At 43.8% G+C, this 24,005-nt stretch overlaps 4 protein-coding genes and 1 long non-coding RNA gene across 8 annotated transcripts in view; 2 read left to right on the top strand and 3 right to left on the bottom strand.

Annotated features, from left to right (window-relative positions):
- Positions 1-276: 276 nt before the first annotated feature.
- fam43b (family with sequence similarity 43 member B) lies at positions 277-2,619 on the bottom strand. 2 transcript variants are annotated; one of them, XM_061271201.1, is made up of 2 exons: positions 1,673-2,619; positions 277-1,588 (listed from the first exon to the last, which is right to left on the bottom strand). In XM_061271201.1, the coding sequence occupies exons 1-2, from the start codon at positions 2,005-2,007 to the stop codon at positions 1,030-1,032; spliced, it is 894 nt and encodes a 297-aa protein (XP_061127185.1). In that variant the 5' UTR covers positions 2,008-2,619; the 3' UTR covers positions 277-1,029. The 2 variants fall into 2 exon arrangements, with proteins under 2 accessions (XP_061127185.1, XP_061127180.1); XM_061271196.1 differs by having other exon boundaries at positions 277-2,611.
- A 2,418-nt stretch (positions 2,620-5,037) lies between these two features.
- mul1b (mitochondrial E3 ubiquitin protein ligase 1b) lies at positions 5,038-8,830 on the top strand. 2 transcript variants are annotated; one of them, XM_061303893.1, is made up of 5 exons: positions 5,038-5,135; positions 5,674-5,791; positions 5,864-5,951; positions 6,413-6,533; positions 6,614-8,830. In XM_061303893.1, exons 2-5 carry the CDS (start codon positions 5,678-5,680, stop codon positions 7,341-7,343), a joined length of 1,053 nt encoding a protein of 350 aa, XP_061159877.1. In that variant the 5' UTR covers positions 5,038-5,135; positions 5,674-5,677; the 3' UTR covers positions 7,344-8,830. The 2 variants fall into 2 exon arrangements, with proteins under 2 accessions (XP_061159877.1, XP_061159871.1); XM_061303887.1 differs by lacking the exon at positions 5,038-5,135 and adding an exon at positions 5,143-5,382.
- LOC133170770 (sushi domain-containing protein 3) lies at positions 7,420-10,345 on the bottom strand. Of its 2 annotated transcripts, none has more exons than XM_061303909.1 (5): positions 10,166-10,345; positions 9,292-9,486; positions 8,554-8,716; positions 8,358-8,471; positions 7,420-8,252 (listed from the first exon to the last, which is right to left on the bottom strand). In XM_061303909.1, the coding sequence occupies exons 1-5, from the start codon at positions 10,332-10,334 to the stop codon at positions 8,030-8,032; spliced, it is 864 nt and encodes a 287-aa protein (XP_061159893.1). In that variant the 5' UTR covers positions 10,335-10,345; the 3' UTR covers positions 7,420-8,029. The 2 variants fall into 2 exon arrangements, with proteins under 2 accessions (XP_061159893.1, XP_061159886.1); XM_061303902.1 differs by having other exon boundaries at positions 8,358-8,486; positions 10,166-10,344.
- A 1,106-nt stretch (positions 10,346-11,451) lies between these two features.
- Positions 11,452-24,005, bottom strand: part of fgd (faciogenital dysplasia) — a 30,788-nt gene continuing 18,234 nt past the window's right edge. The window contains exons 2-19 of the mRNA XM_061303877.1: positions 21,718-21,876; positions 20,714-20,903; positions 20,042-20,636; positions 19,155-19,244; positions 17,831-17,967; positions 17,496-17,652; positions 16,902-17,040; positions 16,510-16,568; positions 15,971-16,117; positions 15,796-15,888; positions 15,637-15,716; positions 15,329-15,359; positions 14,724-14,828; positions 14,289-14,342; positions 14,119-14,220; positions 13,918-14,043; positions 12,864-13,004; positions 11,452-12,706 (exon numbers count right to left, since the gene is read on the bottom strand). Coding sequence (XP_061159861.1) covers positions 12,461-12,706; positions 12,864-13,004; positions 13,918-14,043; positions 14,119-14,220; positions 14,289-14,342; positions 14,724-14,828; positions 15,329-15,359; positions 15,637-15,716; positions 15,796-15,888; positions 15,971-16,117; positions 16,510-16,568; positions 16,902-17,040; positions 17,496-17,652; positions 17,831-17,967; positions 19,155-19,244; positions 20,042-20,636; positions 20,714-20,903; positions 21,718-21,876 — 2,651 coding nt within the window. The 3' untranslated portion in view covers positions 11,452-12,460. The remainder of the gene's footprint in view (positions 12,707-12,863; positions 13,005-13,917; positions 14,044-14,118; positions 14,221-14,288; positions 14,343-14,723; positions 14,829-15,328; positions 15,360-15,636; positions 15,717-15,795; positions 15,889-15,970; positions 16,118-16,509; positions 16,569-16,901; positions 17,041-17,495; positions 17,653-17,830; positions 17,968-19,154; positions 19,245-20,041; positions 20,637-20,713; positions 20,904-21,717; positions 21,877-24,005) is intronic.
- LOC133170780 (uncharacterized) lies at positions 16,133-20,048 on the top strand. Its single transcript, XR_009718623.1, has 3 exons — positions 16,133-16,218; positions 18,853-18,912; positions 19,353-20,048. It is a non-coding gene; the product is annotated as an uncharacterized LOC133170780 (long non-coding RNA).

Below are 24,005 nucleotides of genomic sequence, written 5' to 3'. Positions count from 1 at the left end.
TTTTGGAGCGGTCTGCTATGTCAGAGCCTGACAGCCAAACTGCTGTGGCAGGTGCTTTATGTTCTCTCTCTGCACAATTCAATCTGCTGATTAATTGCCCCCCTCAGCATGAGCAGGGGCCGGCGGGAAACCATCAAACTACATTCAATAGGGCTGACTTCCAATTTACGAGTGACGATCTCTGTTTGCATTCTTTCCGTTTAATAGCTTCAGAAATACAACTTCTACGTGCGGATGAGTTGTTCTGTTCAAGAAATCACATCACATTTTGGAAAATGAATATTCCAAAAAGCTTTATTTCATATACAACACAATGCTGTCAATCAAAAGGAAAGCAGGTCTAACCATATTCTAAACAGTTCTTCAATATGTCAGGTTATGTAAGAGCTAATGCGGGGGGAAAAAATTGCTAGCACGGTTATGACAGACTGAAATGTGTCTTACAAAAGGATTGATGTCAAGATGCACGACATAAATTGGACTTTTGTGTGCGTCTTTATCCCTGCTCACATTTATCACAGTGTTGACTTTGAAGGTGATGAAAGACAATAGCTCAACGCAAAAGGTTACAATTGACACGTCATGCATAAATGATAAGGACGCTAACAAATGGCAGTAATTAAGACGTCCCGTCAATGGCTTGCATCCTAATCCGTCGCCTCGCTCATTAATAACCCAATCTGCAATCTGAACATCAGTTAGGATTGTCACGTTAGAAATACGACACAAACATACAAACAACCTGCTTAAAAAAATAAATGAAATAAAAGGTTTGTAATCAAAACGTGAGCATCTCATGCTGCCTAAGAGCGCCGACGTTGGTTGTGCTCGTCAGGGTGTGCGTCAGTGTGCAACTCTTCTTGTAAACATTTCCCGCTCGTTACAGTCGGTCTGACGCACCAGCGTCAGAGCCATCTGGCCGGAACACAGAGTGCCCTCGCAACAGACCGGCGACACTGGTGAATACATTTCAAAAGGAGGGAGCCCAAGTAAACAAACGGCAACGTCCTTTTCATTTTCTCTTCACGTTTACACCAACGAAGTTATAAATGTAAACGTGTTGTTATTGCTCTTGCTGACAAAGTTGATTTGGCACTGCTCCAGTCTGGCAATATCCCCGAGATCCAACTGGGACAGCAGTTGAGTCGGGTCCGTGTTTGTCGTTAAAACCGTCCGCTTGCTTTTGCGCTCCGTCTCTGAGGGTCGCTCCTCTCCCGCCATCTCCTCGTCATCCTCCTCTTCCTCCGTGATGGAGCAGAGACGAGCGGCGCTGCCTGGGGTGTCGGCGGGCGACCTGTAGTGGCACTGCCCGTTCAGAAGCCTCCTCAGGGGCATCAGGGGCACCGCCTCCTCCCCCAGCAGCTGCTGCTGGCAGTGCCGGAAGTCACTCTGACGCTTGAGACGTTTAAACTCGCTGAAGGTGGAGGTTGTGTGCTGGTAGAGGCTTTGCGCGATGGCCTGGGCCTTCTCCGCCTTGCTCACCAAGACGGCGTGACAACGAAGGACGATGGCCATGTTTTTTATCTGGTGCCTGTAGATCCAGGCCAGGATCTTGGGGCGACACGGGTCCGGCGTACAGCAGGTGATCCTGCTCAGAGAGTAAAGATGAACGGGACTTTTTTTCCCGGATTTGTCGGCGCTCATGCGGATGCCTTGCGGTCCCACGGCCAACCTCATTTTGACGCTCTGCTCCCCGTAGCTGCTCTTTGCCCAGATCTTGGCCACCGCTTCCTGGGTGCAACCTTCCCCCTTGGCCGTGATGGTGACCACACTTCCCAGATAGCGCACATTGTAAACAGGCTCCTCTCGGTTTAGTTCCACCTTCTGTCGTTTGGTATGAAAGATGTTTCCCACCCAGTCGAAGGGGCAGTCGGGCAGCAGGTCGGGACAGGAGCGCAGTAGAGTCGAGAGGATGGAGTGATAAGTCAATCCTGTCCCCAGACTCTTGCCTTTCATTTTATGGTCATCCTCCACCAGGACAAACTTGTTCCTCCTCCAGGGCAGCATGGTGTGGCAGCAGGAGGAGCTCCCGTGCCCCTCGGTTGCGCCTTTTCAGTTGGGTCCAGAAAGCTGGAGGTTCTATTGACGTCCCCGTCTCAGCGTCGCTGAGAGAGAAAGAGAGAGGACAGGCAGAAAAGCTGCACAGAAGCGCAAGTGAGAGCAACGAAGCTGGAGTCAGTCTGCTCGCCTGCTCGCTCCTCCTTCCCTCGCCTCCTCTCTTTCTTCTTTCTCTTGTGCTGTTTGCATCATGATGCGCTGCGTTGGGAGTTTGCACACCCCTCCCTGCCTCTTTGTTTGGCTTCCAAATGGATCCCCTCTGAAGCATTACTGAGCTGTCCAGCTCGGCAATGAGATATCGCTATATTTACGATTCCTATAAAGCTGAGGCAAAGGACCCACCCGCCCATGAGAAGTGTTTGGGGGGGTGACTACTTCTGGAGTGTGCTTGATGAAACATGAAATAATTTCTTGTTTGGAAAAGGAACTCATTTGCCAATCCGAATCTTGACATATGTTTATGATACAAGCACATTGTGCACAATGCTCATCATGATGCAAAGTTGTTGTTGTTTTCTTAACCTACGACACAAATGAGTGTAACAAGGGACTAAAAATATGAGAGCGCAAATAATTAACTGCTATATTAGCATTTACCTCTGACTTGTGCTACGTTTAGTATTTTCTATCAGTATTATTCCTAAGCATTCTCATTTCGTACTGACAAATGTCATTCGGACAGCCTCGTTGGCAAAATGGTCTTTTTGTTTACACAGTAGTTCTCATCATAGACAGCGGCGGTGGGAGTACAGATGAAAAGTAAAGACTTCATGTCTGAGGTGGTTGCAAGGCCATATGTCACATTCTGAGTGTGTGTGGGTGCCGGGCGGTGCCAGCACTAATCCTTCTTCCTGACACTGGGGTAAACAGTAGTAAACAGAAAAATGTCACATGATATAGACAGTAGTGCACATCATTTGTGTTGGATAATTAGGGCTACCTCTCAATGGTTGGCAAATTTTGCCCATAAATTTTAAGAGAGACTAAAATGTTCATCTTGTCACACATGACCAATGAATGTGATGATTTTCTTAAATACATTTTGATATTCTAAACTTCTGCTCCACACTTTCTCAGGTTTATCAGCAATAGTGAAAATGAGTGATTATTATCAGTGATTCATGCATGCACCTTGAAATTGTGTACCATTTCCACTCAAATTTTAGGTGCCACTGTGTTCTTAGTTTTAAAAAAGAAATCTGAAGCACTGTATAATAGAATTTGAAAATATGCTTTTGCCCACCAAAATAAAAAATGACATTGTATAATCTATTTTCAGTTTTGCAGTGGTACCAGACAGAATAATAATTTTTGAGACATGCCGCCATGGAATCATTTTGTGGTATCTCTAGAGTCAAGATCGTTTCCTTGTGATTCATAAACAGCATACTTGCAACGCTCGCTCCTTTTTAATCACGCTTTTTCCTTTTTCCATTCGCTTACTTTAGCTGTTCTGGTTGCGTTTACATCAGTGAGTCAGACTCTTCATCACACAGCAGTGCGATGCAATCAATGAAAGGAGCCTTGTGAGTGCCCCACCTCGGGAAAGGCTGATTAATGTTTGGTGCGAGGGGCTCAGCAACACACGAGAGAGAAGATGATAAGGAAACAAATGCATTCTATAAAGAAAGATGCTTGTTTCCCAACAGAAAGATTTTTTGCTGAGGTTTCTTATACGTAGAACCCAAGATCATTTTCCTACCTCATTCTGTCCATGATGTAACGAGCATACCAAAGTGTGCAGCACAACTCACTTTCAATCAGTGTGTTTCTCCCTATTATCAGGAAAGTGCTGCGCCACATTGAGGGATTAAGTGAGCTTGTAAGGTCAAATGAAAAGAAGATCCAGCAATTAGCCGACAGTAATGAAGATTGGGGGCGCACGAGTGCCTCAAAGGGGAAATGTCACATGACCTGGGGAAGATTAAAAATCTCACATTGATACTGAGCAATGATTTGGGGCTGTTATTTTAAGTTTGTAAATAAAGCTAGATAATGCCTGCCACCAAAGCCCTATGCCAAATAATTCTGTTCTACCTCCAACAACTATACTTGCATTTTCCTTTTCTTTCAGCCAGAGTAGGAACAAACAGCAAAGAAGCCTGCTGATGTTTTTGAGGTCACAACGAAGTTCACACCTCTTACTGTCAGAAGGATTTTCAAATATCTAACATTCATTCATGTCAAGGTTGATCATGTCTGACTCATTCAGCCAGGGGAGATGCAAGAGCTGAGGTTCAAACACACGGCAAGCCGTCTAATAGCAACGTTATTCATGACACTATTTTGCTTATATAAATATAACATGTCACATAATACATTTTTTTGCCATTTTTCTTTTCTTTAATTTGTCAAAATAGGCTTGCTACTACTAATCTGCTACTTTTGACAATGTGACGGACCTTGATGGATTTACACTAGATCTTGGGACAAAATGGAAATAACAGATTTGGAGAAGCAATCCTCATCCATTTATTTAAGAGATTTAATGCTGTTGCCCCAAAGATTGATTCGTGGAAACTGTGTTGTCGTGTTTACGGTCAAAGACCACGAGCTTGTGTCTTTCAAAAATATTCTAGCTGTTAAGTATGAAAAACACACGAGTCAGGTGTATTATTTAGTTATCATTTGCTAATTTAACTCTTTTTTTTTTCTACTGAATTGTCAGTCCAAGGAAAACGATGGCAACGTGCTGATTTTACGATTTATGCAAGATGGAGGATAATAAATATCCAAGGCTCAGTACTCAGTTATAAATAACTACACTGACATCTAGTGGTGACAATGACGAAGTACGTGTGCAGGGTTGCCAGGTGTTGTTTTATATTTAAATCTTGATACCAATGTTGCTCCCGAAATTAGTATTAGGCATAAATATTGTCGAAATTGGTTGTTTCGAATGTAGCAAAAATGTTACCGATTACAAATTCCACAATTTAAAATGTTCTTTCTTTGCTTGATAAAAAGTGGAAAACGTCACCATAACACCGGCAATGACGTCAGTCAAAGGGTTGCTGACAAAGCCTCGACTGCAGGCCCCCGTCACCTCATCTGGGACGTATATATGGTTCCTATTGGTAATATGGCGACACTTAACAAATGTTTCAGCAATTTTATTCCTCGATTCGAAACAGTTTCTAACGTATTTTCTTTTCGGGTAAAGTGACGCAAGCTAACCGTTCATTCAGGGCGTTAGCATGTATGCTCGCAAACCCGTTCAAATGAGCGAAACAGAAGCGTACGTAAACACAATGTCCTCACAAAACTACCGCTAGTTTTTATGAAAGAGTATCAACTTCCAACAATTTCTATTGGCAATAAAGGGTAAGGCCGTCTGTTGCCCTTTCACTTTGCGCTAACGCAAGAGTTTTAAACCTGATTTTTTTTTTTTAATGATAATGAAACCGAAACCGTGATAAATGTCATTGGGTCAGCGAAGCTGTACTCATGTCAAGAGCAGCTTAAAATGGTCACTATGTGATGCACTTTGTCGAACTCCTAAATATGGCTTTAAATTAATATGTACGCACACATTAAAACCACTGAACTTGATTGGTACAGTACTGATTGAAAAACATTTGACACAAATATGTGCACTTACCTTTGTCATGATAGCACAATGGACTGGAGTCCCTCAGCTGTCCAGGTGGCCCTCTTGGCTACCAGCTCGGCCCTCACTGGTGTCTTCTACAACGTGTACAGGAACAAAGCAGCGACGGTGACCAAATTAAAGGTCCGCCGTTGAGAAAAGTTCAGTGTCCCAGTAATTCTTGTGTAACTCAACAGAAATCTCTCCTGTGCACAGGATGCCAAGAAAGTTTCCATTGACCAGGATTTGAAAATGATCCTGTCTGAAACACCGGGAAGATGTTTCCCTTATGCCGTCGTTGAAGGTGAGTTGATTCTTGATTTCCAACTGCTGTGCCCTGTTGCGTGTTGTGCGGGATGTCCGATGTTGAGCCAGGAACAACAAAGATGTGGAGTATCGAGTTGGTTCTTTATTGGCAAGATCTTGGGTTGTTTAATGGCGGCCAATGCACGAGGCACGGCAGCAGATGAAACAACAGCTTCCTTCTCCAGGTCACCTTCTTTTATACTGCCCGGAAAGGCGGGAACTGTCACATGACCATTTGGTACCGGAGTGTGAGGGGCGTCACCCCTCTGTGTGCCTATGTGTGTGTGTTCATCCAGCATCAAAACGTATATGAGATTGTCTAACCTAACAGAACATGTACACATTGTTGTTGCTCTCTCTTCAGCTCTAAGAAATGTTCATTGGTCCAAACATTATTTAACACATCGCTTTTTTTTTGTTCTCGGGTGTAACTAATTGTACACCGGTCATTCTTTTCAGGTGCCGTGAGGTCTGTGAAGGAAACGCTCAGTAGCCAGTTTCTTGACAATTGCAAAGGGGTCATTGAGAGACTGACTTTGAAGGAGGAGAAAATGGTTTGGAACCGCACCACTCAACTCTGGTATGTCAGTAAACAAGCAAGTCAAATGTATGTCGGGAAGTAGATGTGAGTTGGTTTCATTAAAATACTTCCCTGTGCAGGAGCAACACTCAGAAAGTCCTCCACCAGCGCACCAACTCGGTTCCGTTTGCACTCGGTCACCACGATAACGACATCACCGCCACCGTATGTGTCGTGCGCCCCCTTGAAGCCGCAGAGTTAAATCTGGAGACCACGTACGAGAACTTCCACCCCACCGTTCAGTCCCTGTCCAGCGCCATCGGCAGCTTCATCAGCGGCGAGCGACCCAAAGGCATTCACGAAACGGAAGAGATGTTGCGCTTGGGCGACAGCGTCACCGGCGTCGGCGAGCTGGTGCTGGATAACAACGTCATTAAGCTGCAGCCACCCAAGCAAGGCTTCTTGTATTTCCTCACTCGGTTGGACTTTGACGCTCTCCTGAGGAAGCAGGAGCGAGACGTCAGACTGTGGCGCATTCTGACCGTCGTCTTCGGCCTGGCCGCCTGTTCCACCTTCTTCTACCTTTTGTGGAAGCAGTACGAGTGCCTCAGACAGAGAAAGCGCGTGAAGCGCATGCTTAAAGAGTTTGAGGAGCAAGAGAAGAAAAATAAGGAGGAGCAAAATTGGGAGGAAAGCGATGAGCAGGCCAGCCGGTGCGCCGTATGCTTGTACCAGGAGCGCTCCTGTGTCTTTCTGGAGTGCGGACACGTGTGTACGTGCACGAGATGCTACGAGGCTCTGCCGGAGCCAAAGAAATGTCCCATCTGCAGGGCCATCATAGATAGGATGGTGCTCATCTACAATACCTAATACCAAAGGGATGAGTCAGTTCTCTATGTCGTCATGGGGCAAAACTCTTGAATCAAAACAAGGGTGCAGACAACCGTCAGGTCGTATCCATTTATTGAATTATGGCACTTTTGCTTGTCCATAATTATGAACCTAGTATCCTTCCAATCAGATACCAATGTTTTTTATGCGTATACGTACAATAAACTGACATCAATGCACAATATAATGTACTTCCAATAACTGCTATTTTAGGCATGGGGTGGGAGGCGTAACTAGTAAAAGGCACATTTAAGGTAGTATTGCACCAGGCAGGCAAGGCTCCCAGCGCACCACTCAGTTGTAAAACTTTCAAAACGACGACAGGAAAGGTGGGGTTGAACGTAACAGCTTCTTAGCAAGTAATGGCGAGCTGCTCAACGTAAGGTAGAGCAAGTGCAAAATGAAAGCGAAAGACTTGTTTCTGATTAATAGTACAGTACTAGATTTAAAAAAAGAAGAAGTTGCCAGACAGCTGGCAGCGGCTTCGAATTTTCACTGCATTTATTTTAAGGGTAAGATGGTTTGAAAGTGCTGAGTTCATAGTTTGGGCTTTAAACTATTTATGTAGGCAATTCTAAACGTTCCCGAGCGGTGTCTATGACTCGGGCTTGGAACAGGAGTGTTCGCTGTTTTCCCAAATTTTTCATTTGAACTTCTAGGCTTTGTCACGGCTGCCACACCAGATCAGTTTGCTCAGTGGGGCTCTGAAGCAGACATGCGTGTGGACACTTGGAGCATGAGGAAATCGGGATGTCGTGAGGCTGACCAAAAACCTGTGCACAATTAGACTTTGGTGGGAGTGGATGTCGGTTATCATAGAATCCAAAGGGGCGCAGATGCGAGGGGGACTGTGTATGGACCAGTCCATGGGTCAACCATTGAGGCGAACTGCGAGAAATGGAGGTTTAAGTATGTGTGGATCTTTGAAGACTTAGAATTTCCTCAGTTTTAATTTAAAAAAAAAAAAAAAAAAAAAGGTTATTTTGTTCTCACCTGTTGTCAATATGATTTTGTGGGATGTCAGTACCCCATGGTGAAAAATGCTCTCCTAAGTTGACGTCACATCTGCCTTCAAGGCTATGGTAGGACCCGCCATCCTCCAGATGGCTTTTGAATGAATCCCTAGGATGGAAGGTTTTCCATTTTTTCTCAGAACAACTACATTTGGAGAGTAACTGAACAAACTCACCTGCGCTGCTTTGTTTTTTTTTCATTTGCTCCTCTGTTTTGTTGGGCACAGTCCCAAATACAGCAAGTGATGAACGCCAAGGACATGATACATATTATGCCGATGCTGATGATGGATGCAAGAACAGCCACGCGGAAACCACCGTCTTTGTACGGAGACAACGCTGAAGAGTGACAAGGAGAACATATATTTCATGGTTAGAGAAGCCTGAATGTGTTATGTCCTTATGTAGAAAGAGTTGAGTCTGAGCAAGAAGAATTAAACCATTTTAAACGTTTCTGAACATTTATTATTAATATTTTAATTCATTTCTGATCAGTATTTTAATCCATTTCATTGCCTCAGGGAGAGTCTGCAAAGATAAATCAAGTGTGTGGAAAAATACATGAATATCACAAATATATTTGTGGTTGTATTTATGTGAATAATTGACACAAATCTCCCCACAGAAAGAGAGTGCAAGACCTTCCTCGATTGGGAAAGTTGGTCAATTGCGGTTTCACCAAAATCACAAAATAATGCCATGAATTCATCATGTAGTAAAAATCTCTCATATGTTGTGGTGTCAAGTTATAATGTATTGTGATTATTCCATGTTCAGATCTGGAATCCACACATCACTAAATAATCACCCATCTGTATGTGTTTGTAAAGCACTTGGACAAACTAATATTGCACAAACAAAGGAGGACCACTAATTTGGAGGTTCCATTGTAGTCTCCATCGTTGCCAACTTACGTTTGCAGGACAGTTCCCCCACCCAGCGAGGGCTGTTTGCATCCATGACACACTTCAGCTCACCGCCTACCGGCCTGTGTTTGCTTGGGCACTGCAGAGAAATGGCTGTGCCCACACTGCGGCCGTTGCCCGTGCTGATGATGTGGGTACCCAAGCGAGGCGAGGGGAGAGCTGGGCACTGCGCCTGGACATGCACTAAAAGACAGTCTTTTCATCAACAAAACCCATTCCAGAAGAACTGTGGAGTTATACTGAGCGAATATATATTTTAAAAAATCAGCACAAACCTGATCAAATACCAGATTCAGGTGATAGAAATTTAAGAAATATATTTTCCATTGCATTACATTTGGTGATTAAAGGATAAGGGAGATCATGCTTATTTACCGTACGAGTTTATCGGACTGTATTTTTCAGTATTTTATCTTTTGTGCCAACTGGCAACGATGCCATGCTGGCTCGCCAAAACAGAAAATATTACCTGGCAACGGCGGACGACGGACACTTCGGAGAAATGAAGTCACCAGCGGCCATCTTACGTTGCCAATCTTTTTTTCCCCAATTTTCTTTTTTTTTTTTTCTTTTTTTTTTTTACACAAGTTGAATCAGAAACCAACTACTTGTTTGTAGCCAATTTACATTTACCAGCCTTTTTTTTTTAAATCCCAGATTGTATCAGTATACTTCTTAAACTTGCCACCCTGCTTTATACTTTGGCTGTAGTCTACTTAAATAAAATTACTTGAAAAAGTTAAATGACATTAAAGGGTTAACCCTTTACCGCACGCAGTAAACTTATTTAAGAAGATCTACATTTTAAAACAAGCCATGCACCACCAAACATGGGCAACACTTTTCATAACAATCAATTTACCGGTGTTATTCTGGTCAATTCCGTTCGTCTCAAATCCTTTGGATGCTAAGGGCATGATGACGGTCCAATCGATCTCCGCCCGTGTACACAGTCCACACGCCGAACAAGCGAGCAAGTGCAAAGAAGACGCACGACCTGCAGGCGAGACGTTGTCACGTGACGCCTGCATGACAGGGGGAGAAAATTGGGTCGGCGCTAAAGTTTCTTCTGCACCGAGATGTCAGGCAAGCCTAGTGTTGTCCGCTTTTTGGTTTATTTTATTTTTTACTTTTTATTTTGGGGGCGTTTGCGGTCATGCATTCTGCACTCAAATACCGTTGCATACAGACTTTAGTTTTTATAATGCAGAACTGGGTGTAACATGAGCCAATTTAATTGAAGTCATGAAAATTCGAATCAAGAACAACTGTGCGTTCTGGTTCTTTACAGGGATGGAAAAAGTGCTCACATTTCTACCTTTTTTTTACTATTTACCCACCAGGGGAGTTTTTCTTTTTTCTTTTTTTTTAGCATTGCGAAAATGAAGAACGCGTCTAGAAGTCTCACCTAGTGCCATTCTCACGAAACAAGCAGGAAACAGTTGCAACCGCACCAAAACGGAACTCGCTTTGCCAGTCAATGTAAAGCACCATTCCGGATGTCGTTTCTGTAAATGTGACTTCATTCCCCATTTACTTGAATGTAACATTAATAAGATTAAAGTTTAGGGGATGTTTGAGTTTTGTTTTCAGGATTACAATGGAGGAAAAAATGTCCAACAAAAATCCCCTAAATCCCACTTTAGCAAAAAGACAGGTCATCTGGGGTGTTATTTGGAAATGCAAATGTCTCTGGGCCACACAGATGTTTGCACGCACACAAGCCAACATCTGCTAAGAGGCTTACGCTTCAATGACAATCGACAGCTTTCTCATTACATCCATTCTCTTCAGATGTGATGGGAAAGGATCAAATCTCTCACATGTATTAACCGTGACAAAAAATAATACTGTTTCTAACCTTCATGGACAGAATTTGAAGGCACAACTGTGAGTTTCATGGTCTGAGTATTGTGCCTCGGAATTTTCTTGGCTCCATCGGCTCGGCATTTTCACAACTGGGATGAGAATCAAGTCTCAAAGCACAGTCCTGATTCAGAAAAGGGTGGGGTCACGGAGGAGATCCTTCCTCGAGGGGAAGAATGTCATGAGTGAGGAAAGAATGGAAAAGGAAGACCAAGATGCAGATTGGTGCCTCTATCGCATCGAGTGTTTCAATCTTTGTAGCGTGGACACACAAGACATTAGTGACATTTGCACAGCTTGTTGGACAGCGTGGTGAACTTCACTTACCACATTGTCTGTTTATTGATGATATGCTTTACCGCTTTATGAGTGATGGAACATGCAAGATGAGCTACAACATTGTCTTTTCTTTTTTTTTTTTGCTACATTTTGTTAAAGGCTGGTGCTTATAAGAGCGGGGTACAGAGGGAAAGGCAGAAAGAAACAGTACTTCAGCTCCATGACGTCAGAAAAGGGTCAGAAGAAGGTCAGAGTGTTGCTATGCTTTGAAAACATCTGAGAATGAAACATTTATAAATTGAAATGGTAAAAAGCGTGGAAAGGCAAATCATGGGAATTAAATACTGTATTAAAGATATGGAGATACGGTGAACGGGTTCGTTTTGCGGGAGCTGCCAGTGGCCGGCCACAAGTGTACACATCTCAAGTGTGTTTTAACTTAAAATCTATTTTCTTTTTCTTACATCACACTTTAGTATACATACTGTACAACAATACCCACTGAAGTGCCACTGTGCCCCAACAACAAACGGGGAAGTGGCGCAAGTTTCAGACACTGACATTCAACTGCTTCATGTACACAGGGAGGAGCCGAAGCTCACACACACACACACACACACATACACACTTTCACATAATATGGAAAAACCACAAAGCTTTTCAACAGTCAATAATAATATGATAATGTACAAGGAGCCTATTCATTAAAACCTTGTGGGGAGTCTTCAGCTATATTACAAATAAAACATGAGTCCATTCAAAAAGATCCTCTTAGGTTGCGGAGAAGAACAAAACATCCCGACGGCACACGTCGAGGTTGTGATGGCTCGGTGGGGACGAAAAGGTGTGAGTGAAGATGAGGCTGTGGTGGTGTACAGGAAGGACTGCGTGGTCTCCTCCACAAAACAAAAAGTGCCAAGGTAAGCGAATTCAAGTAAGGTGTGCTCTTTACAGAGGGCACAGAGAGAGAGAGAGGGGGGGGGGGGGGGTTACGGGAAAAAGGGCGCGTCCACTACTGGCTCTTCCGGTGTTCAGTCAGATTTGTTGAAGCATTCACAGCATTTTCGCCACGAGCTGCTTTTGAGAGGAGGTCCGCCCACTTGGCATGGAGTTCGTCATCTTGGGTACTTAGGAGCACAGTTTGCTGACTGTGACTGAGCCGGATTGTGTGTTTGACCTCTGACCTTTCGCCTGCGGGCGGCGACGGCGTCGTCACCTCAAACCCAGGCAGAGGTACGGCTCTCGCCCCCTTCAAGTCCTACAGGAATGAGTTAAGTCCGTCATTATCTTGAGTTCTAGGTTAATAACGCTGAATGATTACTCGATTTAAACAGATCGACTGATTGGATAATCGATTAGTAGCCGATTATTTGTGACACCCCATGAAAGTAAACCTCGGCAACGTTAGGCCATACCTGCCCACTGCTCTGCAGATACAACACCAGTGGCTCGGCCTTGGTGACAGCCACCCACATCTTGGTCCAGCTCTTTCCTTTCTCCTGCACGTGGAGGTGGCCACACAAGAGGCAGTTCTCGCCCGTTAATGAGGCTTGTCTCTAAACGGACGACACACAACACCGCTTCAGTACAAAAGGAGCGCCCGTGCATGAAAAGTTACACTTTGTGCAGGAGAATCTGGAAGACAGTGGGCATGGCATCTTATGGTTGAACGGCAAATTCCACCTTTATATACCATTTACAACCAAAGAGAAGCTTGTGTTTTGACCTTTTGACCTTGAAGAGGCCCGAGAAGCCAAATCAGACTCATTCACCAACTTCAGCAAAACTATGTCTGGAGCTGAGTAGGTAGACGGGTTAAGCTTCCAATATTACAGGCACGCAGACAGCCGAGTTGGCAGATTGTCTTCATAAGTAGCTTGCGATCTTATTATAATATTAGTCACCAGAGAAGGGATCGTCCAATATCAATGTTCTTGTATTCACCCCTCGGTGACTGCCTGGCTGCAATGTGTGTGTGCGCGCGTGTGTGTGTGTGTGTGTGTGTGTGCGTGCGTGTGTGTGTGTGTGTGTATGTATATATATACACACACACACGCACACACACACATAGATATATATTTCTGTACCGCTTTGTCCCCACGGGGGTCGCGGAGTTTCAATTTTTAGGTTTTCATCAATTTCCTTCTACTAATATGAAATAAAATGTATATATTAGAGACAGATGTGTTTTGGATATGATATAATACAATAATATATATAATAAAAATAGTTTCACTATTGAGGTTTTAATTGATTTCCTTCTACTCGTATAAATTGAATTGATATAATTATAGAGACAAATGTGTTTTGAATATTTCCTAATCTAGTACACCACAGAGCCACTGTCAAAATCCACGAACTGCAAGTTTAAGAGCCTATTTTGGCCCTATTACCAATGTGTTCAGTGAATGTATGCGCCTAACTGAGCATAAATAAATAATGTGTGCGGTTTATGGTTTTGTGTCTCACCTCAGGCGCAGCTTTCCTTTTTTGTTCACCACCAAGATTCTCCAGACTGAGGCTTGCCTCAAAACACTCCGGGCACAGTCGACTTGTTTTGTTGTCCAAGGTTTTCGAACACTTTGCACATATAGCCTGTGGAATTGGTTGTTTTTTGTTGTTCAATTTGTTCAATATGTAAAAAGAATATGTAAATTTGTGAAAGCTTACCCCTCCACAAGCTTTGCAATGGTGTTTACGTTTTGTGAAATTGAAACTCTCGTTGCATCCTTTACACGTCTGCTTTTCTTTGTCTTTCTTTCTTGAGCTCTTCTGTAAAAAGATGTCAATGGTGTTCAGCACAACTCAAAAAGGTTAATGCTAATAATCTGATATCTCACCCTTTCATGCAGTCTTTCGCCGTCCGAGTCGATGGATGTGGCGGACCAGGGACCCTGAGAAGAAGCAAACATCTGACTGAGCATCAGCGGCTTCTTTCTGCAGTTATGCGTTTCTTCCACAAGGTGTCAGGCTGAATTCGCACAAGAAGCCAGTTTCGTTTGGCTCCTTGCCAGGCCCACCGGCTTAAAGTGGGTCACAGCAGATCCATAGGAATAAACTTTGACTTGGACTTTCCCTATAAGGTCATGAGCGAGTTGTGGGAGACTCATGTCAAGGGAAAGAAGAACGTCTTAAATTGTGTGGCGCGTGTATGATTCACATCCATACATGGACAAGTGTTCAAGCTGACAAAGACCAGAAGATGGTGACTGTGCTTGGTGGCGCTCATAATTCCTCACTGAGCCGATCAATGAAAACGATCAAGACGGTCTTACCGGTGATTCCGGGGCGTGGTCGTCCTCCCGCGAGAAGGAGCTGTTGAAGGCTTTATTGAAAGTCTCGCTGTTTTGCTTGTGTCGATCGATAGTGGCTTGGATGACCTGAGTGTCAAAACAGATTTGGAGGAGACGATGACAACAAGCGGCCATGAGTCTTGTTTGTATTAAAACATCCTTCACAATCCAAATGTCTGTCAGCTTTCACCCTGAGGCCTCTTTGCGAGAAGACCACCTCTCCTCTTCAAAGCCGTAATCAGCTTTGCTTCGCCATAATGAGCTAAATGAGCCATTATAAAGAGGCTTTAGTGGAGAATTCAGTTGCAAACACAATGTGGGTGGGCAGGAAATCTTTTCTAATTGCATTCTCTAATTCCGCTGAACTACCAAAAGGGTCACGACTGACCCCTGATTTCCTGGCATAAGCCTTTAATAGCCCCACCCCCACACAGAGATTGCGCAACAGCGTTTGCCATAATGTTGCTTTGTTTATTTATACACGGAATATTTTTAAACTATTTAGCCAGTTTCCACTGCCATATTTCAGCGGTCTCTTGTTATTTTTAGATAGTTCAGTGCGCCCAAAAGATGCTTGTCATCCATACCTGAATCCATTCTTCTTTCTCCTCAGCTGTCCTACGAGAGAAAACGACCATCATGTATGTGTTTTTCAGTATCTTTAACATTTGACTTTCTGTATGTAATATTGTTCATCTTTATTTTTACTTTTTTATATGATAACTTTGATTGCAATGTTTAAAAAAAAAAAAAAAAAAAGAAAATACAGAAGTTTTATTTTGATTTTTAAACGTTTTTTTTTAATTTGGGAAAAAAATCTGCGATGTAGTGAAGCCGCGATAAACAAAACCCGAAGTAGCGAGGGATCACCATTAGAATGCTTAAGTGTTTTTACCTGGCTTGAAGTTCAAGTGACCGTTGTTTGCCAATAATGGCAAATGTGTGAGGAAGATTCTGCTTCACGTTCTCCTGCACCTGAGGGAACAAAGAAACAGAATAACTCTCATTTATAAAACATAAAGGGGTCTAAATGAGTCACACGCTCTAAAAGTACCTCCATGCCAGCAATGTCAATTCTCTCCCTAACGCTGAACTTCTGCCCCATCAGTCTGAGTTTAGGCACACAGTAGAGCACCATGTTGTTAAACTGAGAGAAAGAGAAGAAAAACAATCATAATTGGGCTATTCTCTGTGGACATCCAATCTTTTTGTCTGACATTTCCTCTCACCAAATAGAGGTATCTGTCTTGTGCTGTTCCATTTTTGGCTGACATCTTCTTGATATGTCCTTCCTTGATAAACTCATTGGCTGGATTCACAATGTCCTCCTCCCCTCCCAGCCTTTCATAAACCTCAAGCAGTTTGTGCATCTTCTCCTGTAAGCACAACACAGCACCAACACGAATGAGATACACAACACCAGAGGGAGCTGTTCTATCAGAATCATCGCGAGATTTGCTGACCCGGCAAAGAGCAGGTTTTATATTTCTTTATTGATCTCTTGACTATATATATTTGGAGGATTCGCGGAAGTAAGAAATACAAGTCAGAACGAGGAAAGCGATGAAGAGGACGGGTGTTACAGAATGCCAGTCAGACATCCGTAAACTGTGAAACTCGAGGCAGGAAACAGCAACTTCCTGTCTGAACCGACTCAGCGCGTTGACTCCCTCAGACGAACTTGCAGCAACACTTTAGCATCAGCACTGCGTCAAGATGAGCAATGAGATGGTGTCGGACTTTTTTTTTCTTTTCTCAAAAGTCTCACCATTTTCTTGATTGCTGCGTTGGAGTGATTAGCTGCAGTAGATATCAACTCCAGTGCCTCTGTGGAAACAATGTAAATGTGTTAGCATCAAATCCAAAACACAAAAAAATCATATTGTTAGGACAGGGAGGTATGGAGATGGTCAGTCTTAGTAAATGCGGGGCGGGAAAGCCAGTAGAAAGTTACAGGCAACACCACGGTGATAAACTACTGTGGAATGCGGAGTGGATGAGTGAAACCCTAGAAACTAAACAAAGGCTTGAACTTAAAGCTTTTGTAATTGGACACTGCGATGCTGGCACATATCAAGCACGATCTGACCTTTCCAGATCCAGAGTGTTACATACGGCCACTCTCATGGCGTTAATGTGAAATGTTGGCGAGTATCTCACTTTCCGCGTCTTTTCGGTCGAGAGCATCATCGGGCAGTTTCTTCAGGTAGTCTTTGAGCAAGAGCTCGTAGCGGGGGATCCTCTGGACTGGTTCCAGCATGTGGTGCTGCAATGTCAAGTTACCGCAAACGTCCTGTTTCTGTTTAAGAGTGAAACAAACAAATGTTAAACAGATCCAATCAGAAAGCCTGCAGTATATTCTGATTTAAAGAAAAGATTATTTTGAAGTGACACTGATAGAAATGGATCAATTACTGGTGTTGCTAAACATGGCATTGCGTTATTGTTTTTACAAGTGTAGTTAAAAAAAAATGAATTAATGTCTGTCTGGTAAAAAGCTGAGTCGTGAATTTTGTAGCATCATCATTTCTTTCCACTGTTTTACTGGATGTGTCCCAAATTAAGTTAATTGCTAAATATAACTGCGGGTAATAATTACAAATGACATTCCGAGACACGACCGCATTGCCGTGAGCTGCGGCGAGGGAGTGAAAAGGAAATGCTGCAATAAAATTCCTTGGCTATGCACCAAAAAATGTTTCCGTTTGAAATGTTACACCAATGTGGAAAAAATGGCACCAGCACAACACACACCTGTATATTTTGGACGACGCTCTTGAACGGCGAAGACCGTTGCGTCCAGGTGTTGACCAAGTCCATCGCTCGATCAAAGTTTTTCACATACTCGCCGTACATCTTCATGAAAGGTGCCAGTTTCTGGAGGATATCCCCGATACGAGGGTTGGCATTCCTGTGAGGGGAAAAAAAACAAGCTACAGCATTTGAAGCTGAGAAGTGGGAGATCTTCCGGAGACACAAATGTAGTTCTACCTAGTAGGGAGACAAGACTCTAATAAAAAAATTATTGGAAATATCCCGATTGCAAAACCAGTACCAGAGTCTCTATTATGCTCCGAATCCTTCCTTACCATTCTTCAGTGATCCTTGTCTTGAGCTCTGGAAGCAGGAACTTGTCGTGAAAGCAGTAGATGGAGGAGATGTTGGAAAAGATCCCCGTGATGACATCCTGAGGGATTCCAGCCTCTGTGAGCTTAGTGCAAAATACCTGCAGAGAAAACATGGTGCAACATGCTCTTTAGTAGTTCAAAACATGAGGTAGATTTTGTTTAATGAAGCGTAAAAGAATGGGGGGGCCACAGCACAAAATATTTTTCTTAATTCCAGTCCAGTGAGATTCCACTTGAGTACAATGCACTTCTTCTAAGGCAGGGAAGGAAGGCTAAAGGTTGTTGATTACTAAGCTGTCATCCGAGCATGACAACTCACAGTTGTGACTCATCGGGTTTCCCAAAAATATTTTGTAAGCAGATTTGTATTATGCAATATAATTGAAAGTGAGTGACTTAAAGACAAAGTCAATTCCGTATCATGACCTGAGATATCCTTGCGGGGTAAAACCAAACTCGATTCTGATTGGTTCACCAAAATAGTTGAGCCGCTATTATCTCAGCGTTTGGAAACTACTGAGATTTGGAATTTGTCTGCAGTAATTGATTAGATGAGAAAACTTTTGTTACTGTAGCTGGAGGCAAAGTCACAGATGGGCACAAACATTTCCATGGAAACCAATCAATGTCACATGAACATGGCGTGACTACAACAGATGAACTATTTCATGAGATCTGAGAGTGCGGCTATCGCTACAAAATGTTCCTCAGCACAAACAAACTTGTAAACGATCATGATGTAATCCCACTGGACAATTTTGAAATTCCATAATGTCTTGGGGGGGATAAATAAAGTGAGAGGTTAATTCACATCTAAAGCAACCCTTTAGCAAAATGATCATACATTTGTCAAAATGTGACACTATTCATTTAATGATAAGTTGTGTTCTGCACACGCCCCATAACATCTTAAGACTGTTTTAATGAGCTTTCTAATTATAAACCCTGCTACGGTTTAAGAGACACACACCTTTAATCCGCAGATTTACACACGTTTGGACATGTGCCACTCTGCCGACACCAGAAGAGCCAGACTACTTGAGGTAACCATAAATCACACGCATGCAACTCAGAGTCAATGTCTCCCTCAACTGTGCTCACAGATTAATTCAGCCCACGGTTGTCCCCCACCCAGATCACAGAACACTTATTTAATCCGGCTCAGCCCTGATCTCAATCATTAAAACCGCTGGCACACTCAGGATATTGAAATTTGAACACACAAGCCAGACGTGCATCTTCCTGAAAGAGCCCATGGGGAGAACGTGACTTGCACAGGCCTTACCTGGTCGAGGAGGTTGAGCCTCTTGACGTAGGCCTCTTCAGTGTGGAGAAGTTCTTTGGCAATGTTCAGCAACCTGTGGATCTCTGAGCACTGAGGGGGCGGGGCACACATGGGACAGTATTTAACAATCAAGGCATCACAAAAAAAATGAAATAGATAAAATGCATCCGCTGCCTTTCCGTGTCAAAATATTTGCAGGACATAGCGGTGCTGTTGACGATCAATAACGGCGCTGAAGGACAAGAGGAAAGTGAAACGACCTTAAAAGTGGCGAGTCTTTCATCCAGGAGCCAACGCGAGCTCCTGTTACAGCTTTGGGGCAGGTATTCATCTCTTTATGTAACCGCAGACCCGCTTTTAAGAGTCGAGTCGATCGCTTGTGGCCGCCGATGTGAGGTTGTGACGGCGTGTAGCGTTTCATCAAGAGGATTCTTTGAAGAGGTTCAATCGGGCTGAGATAATAATAGAGAGGATGCTCGAGGTGGGAAGCGTTCAGACGGCCAGGATGAATCAAATGTGCCACGCAAACTCTGTTGAACGGACATTTATATAAGGCTTCCTGACCTTTGGTGTACTCGTAAGCATTTTTGCAATGTTGCATCATCGCCATAACGATGACATCGTATTTTATAAGCAGCTCACTTGCAAACGGATGACACAGCATCACAGATCTTGCTGAATGCGACTTTAACTGAGGGCGAAGGTTTGACCTCAAAATTGTTTTATTTATCTATTAATAGTCAGTCATGTGATGTTACCACTTAAGTGACCTCGCTGCCTGTCAAGGGTTACAATTATAGCGGCATCATCCAATTTGACCTGCAATACAAACAATCTCCTCCGAAAGTATTAGAACAGCAAAATCAATTACTATGGTAAATACTCACTTTTTGTGCGTCTGTCAGATACCCGCTTTGCGTGTCTGTCAGAGAGTTGATCTCGCCGCCGCTGCCCTCGTCCAAGTCGCTGTCCTCATCCTGAGTTGAATCCCGCTTGTTGCTTAGGGTAACGCAACAAGACACGCTCTCCGTTTCCGTGACGCTGTCGTAATGATCCTCCTCGTCGATGGCGTCACCGTTGGGGAACGCCTCCCCTTCGGCGGCGCACGACGGACTGTCGATGCCGCTGTCCCGGTTAGGAATCTTTATCTGCTCCGAGGAGTCTTGATGATTGATGAATTCGTGGGATGAGCCTTCGTCACGTTCCCCGTCGTCAAGGCAACCGTCGCCGTGGGCTATGTCTACCTCCACGTCCAACGGGGTGTCGTCGGAGCCGTCTGTGTGCATGGATGCCAGACGGGACAGTTCGGATACATCGTCGGTTCCTTCGGAGGTGCAGGGTGCCATTTTGTTCAATGGGGAGGATTCTCCCGGAAGTTTCGCTGTGGTGTCCTGGTCACAGGAGGAACTGATGTCACACGCAGTGTCCATTCTAAGACACAGGTGGAGCTGGGAGCGGGGGAGCGCCCCCAAGATGGGGACCCTGGAAAAAAATGGAAGTCATGAGATAAGAGATGGGATTCAAAGCATATCTGCAACGTAACCCGACAATGTTCTCACCTTGAATTTTCAAACCTTTCAATGAGCAGGCCAACTTTCTGGATTTCCTTCTGCGGCTGCGCTCCAAGGGGCACAACACTGGGTTTGGGTTTCGGCGGAGGCGCTGGGAGAGGCCTGCAGGGCGCCGGCGGGATCCTCTTGGGTTTCTTATCTTGCCCCAGAGCGAGCAGGTGCGTCGGTTTAGGGGGCACTAGTAGAGCACGGGTTACGAAAGAGCAGAAGGAGCCAAACGTTGAGACAAATGTTTCTAAGGATCTCAAAAACAAAACATCAGCTCCAAAGTGTGAGAAAAAATAGCAATGCTTCTTCAGCTTTCCGACAACTTCCTTATTTGAAACAGGATGCCGAGGTGTGCGTGCACGAGAGCCACTACAGTTCCTGTATATTTAGAAAAGATATCGCAAGTATGCACACAGGGCACACGCTTCCTTTGCTCACTGTCATCCGACAAGTGTTGATATTTTCATAACCGCTTGACACGTTCATGATGATAGCGCGCTTCCGCCTGTCCTATTCATCGTCATGCATTTCTTAAAAGATAAATGGCATTGTCTGTCAGAATTACACAAGTAGCCAAATATAGGACAATATAAAATTCTATTATGGTCTTCCAAATTTATATGGTATTGAAAAATTCTTTTTTTGTTTACAGCTGGTTGTTCAGTTACTGAAATGGTGCAACCAAAAGACCAGAAAAGGGACATTTGGCAATATAACTACCGGCTATTATAAAGCGTGGATGAATATAGGTCACTTGAAATTTGAGGCAAATTTAGCACTCTACTGTGATTTTCCAAAATTCCCCAAACACAACACATGTTCATAATTAGCATTCATCAAAGTTGTCACAACACAATCTCATGGGAGCCTCTGGCCTGCTTTAAAGCAGCAGCTTGCGTGGAGATGACCCAGTGAGGAGAGTGAATGACAGCATGAGGCCAGCGAGCAGACACCTACGCATTTTTCTTCTTTTTTCAGTGACATTGTAATGGCTGGCACTTTACCTTGAGGCTTCTGTGCAACTGACGGTCTGGGGGAGGCGGATGGCTGACGCCGCGGTTTGACGACGGGCTTCTCGTGACATGTTCCTTTTTTTAGCAGCCGTGGGGAACGCAGGTATTCGGCCGACCCATACTGGTACTGGGTGGAGGCAGCGGGGAGGTCTGAGGAGAACAAAGTCATGAATAAAAAGCGGAACGGTTGTGTGACCTTGAGCTCACTGTGTTCTCGGGATTATGTTGAGTGGGGAGGCCGAGTCAACGCATCGATCGGCCCTACCGGCCCGAGGCAGCGGACTGTGCTGCAGATTGGTATCTGATTGACTCACTTTAATCTCCTCTGGAATAAACAATCTGAGTGTGCATCAGAGTGTTTGACTGGTAAATGCACGGGAGATACTTTCAACTTGAAGACCCTGACCATATTTAACCTCCCGTCTCCCAATCATAACCCCAAAGCGGTTTAATGAGAGTTTCCCTTGCATCTAATTAACGTCTTGAACATCCATAGCTTGAATGACTGACACCACAAAAAAGGTATTTTTGAAAAGATGAAGCATTCCAAGAATATTTCCACCTGTGAGTAATGGAACAGGAAGTGAAAAGTGGTCAGAACCCAACAGCAAAAAATGTTTTCTGTCCCCACATTGTGTAATGTCTGTGCGTGTTTTCCCAAATGAGGCTAATGGCGGTGGAAAATAACTAGGTCAAATTATTGTTGCGATCAACACATTCACAAAGACAAAAAAGACACAAGGTTCCGCATTGAATAGATCGATTGTGTTTTGGAGGGTAAACTAGTCAGCACAAGCTTCCCCAACTAGAAACAAATCCAAAATGGCAGCAAGGGAGCCTCCACAGGAACATCTAATTCCGTGTTTCTTCCAAGATGCTCCAGGCTGGAGAAGGAGCAAATTCTCTCACTAATGAGTCCCGTTACGCCTACAGCCCCATGTGGAACGCCGCGGGCTTCCCATCTTTTTTGCTAAAAAAAAAAAAGAAGCGTGTCACTAAGCCCTCAAGCACTATTAATGCATACCTGCCAGAAATGAGCTATTATTGGCTATAAGCAGATATTATTAGCACGAGTGAATAGAGTCAGAAGACCTTTCAGACATGTCAACAGGCATGTTTGTCCTCTAAACAAGGGTTTCGCCAAGACCTTTGCGACCAGCGACATTCAGGCGTCCCAGCTGGGGGGAAAAACAAGCAAGCATGGAATATGGTGGCATAGGGGCTGGTACCTCTGGCAACTCTGTGTCCCCAAGGCAACCGGCGAGAAGAAAAAAACCTCCCCCACATTCTATCAAAGCACAAATCAAAACTTGAGCACAGAGAATAGTAAATGAGCAAATTGTTTTCTCAAATGAAATGAATAGACTGCTGGAATAGGCTTCAGTTGCCGGGCGGACTCTACGTGGTTCGGAAAAAGGACTGACAGAAATTGATTTGAAACAAACAAAGTGCGTGAGTGCCCCAGACGACACAGAGACACCTTTACACACAGCCCGCTCCAATGTCAAGTTACAGTATAAACATCTTGACTATTACGTAAACATCTCGGCAGCAGTAATGACGGACAATGCGTGTCATGTTAACAAGTATTTTCTGGAAGAAACAAGAAGAGCTCATTAATTTACTCAGCCAGTTATTGAGAGGGGGATGAATGGGACAATTAGGCAAGAATTACACATATGAGAACCATTATTGGCAATAAGCTCTACTGGCTGCACATCACCATGACAACCATCCACTTCTGCACCAAATGTTTAACCCACATTTCCTCGCCGCATATTTATTAAGTGAAACAATAGCAGGTAATAAACAACAACAAAGTTGTCATGTCATGAGTTTCATTGCATGGTTGTGACATAAAAAGACGCTGGGAGAGTGACGGACTGTGATTGCCGGCTGTTTATGAAACACAGAAGTATTCTGATACTTTTAGCTATTTGGCAAAATTATATTGTAAGACTAAGAATGTCACAGTAGATATGAGAAATATGTATTTTTTTATTTTATTTTAAACGGGATTCCAAAATTCAACCTGCCTGATTTTGCTTTGCTTTGTGAACCTTCTCATCAATTAACTCCTGCCCTGACTACCAAACAAGACCATTTTTCTCTATGCATATACATCTCATTATTCCCATATGACTATCATATTTCCTCGTGATGCTGGGTGCTCATTCTGGAAAGACCAATATGAGAATATCATGCATGAACTAACAATGAAATCATGTTGAGGCCAGTCAGCTGAGAAAGTAGCCACGGGAGAATTCAAAGCATTCAAT

The sequence above is a fragment of the Syngnathus typhle genome, linkage group LG2, assembly GCF_033458585.1.
Source record: "Syngnathus typhle isolate RoL2023-S1 ecotype Sweden linkage group LG2, RoL_Styp_1.0, whole genome shotgun sequence".
Classification (NCBI taxonomy): Eukaryota; Metazoa; Chordata; class Actinopteri; order Syngnathiformes; family Syngnathidae; genus Syngnathus; species Syngnathus typhle.
This window is presented reverse-complemented; position numbering and strand designations above follow the sequence as displayed.

What these genes read in the sequence shown, in the direction of transcription:
- fam43b (XM_061271196.1), bottom strand. Translation starts at nt 2,007, where the DNA reads ATGCTGCCCTGGAGGAGGAACAAGTTTGTCCTGGTGGAGGATGACCAT.
- mul1b (XM_061303887.1), top strand. Translation starts at nt 5,339, where the DNA reads ATGAAAGAGTATCAACTTCCAACAATTTCTATTGGCAATAAAGG. An exon ending in CGACGGTGACCAAATTAAAG is followed by an intron (nt 5,792 to 5,863) that starts GTCCGCCGTTGA and finishes TCCTGTGCACAG; the next exon opens with GATGCCAAGAAAGTTTCCAT. An exon ending in CCCTTATGCCGTCGTTGAAG is followed by an intron (nt 5,952 to 6,412) that starts GTGAGTTGATTC and finishes CATTCTTTTCAG; the next exon opens with GTGCCGTGAGGTCTGTGAAG.
- LOC133170770 (XM_061303902.1), bottom strand. Translation starts at nt 10,334, where the DNA reads ATGCAGGCGTCACGTGACAACGTCTCGCCTGCAGGTCGTGCGTCTTCT. An exon ending in GGGGGAACTGTCCTGCAAAC is followed by an intron (nt 8,717 to 9,291) that starts GTAAGTTGGCAA and finishes GTCACTCTTCAG; the next exon opens with CGTTGTCTCCGTACAAAGAC. An exon ending in AAAAAAACAAAGCAGCGCAG is followed by an intron (nt 8,487 to 8,553) that starts GTGAGTTTGTTC and finishes CTTCCATCCTAG; the next exon opens with GGATTCATTCAAAAGCCATC.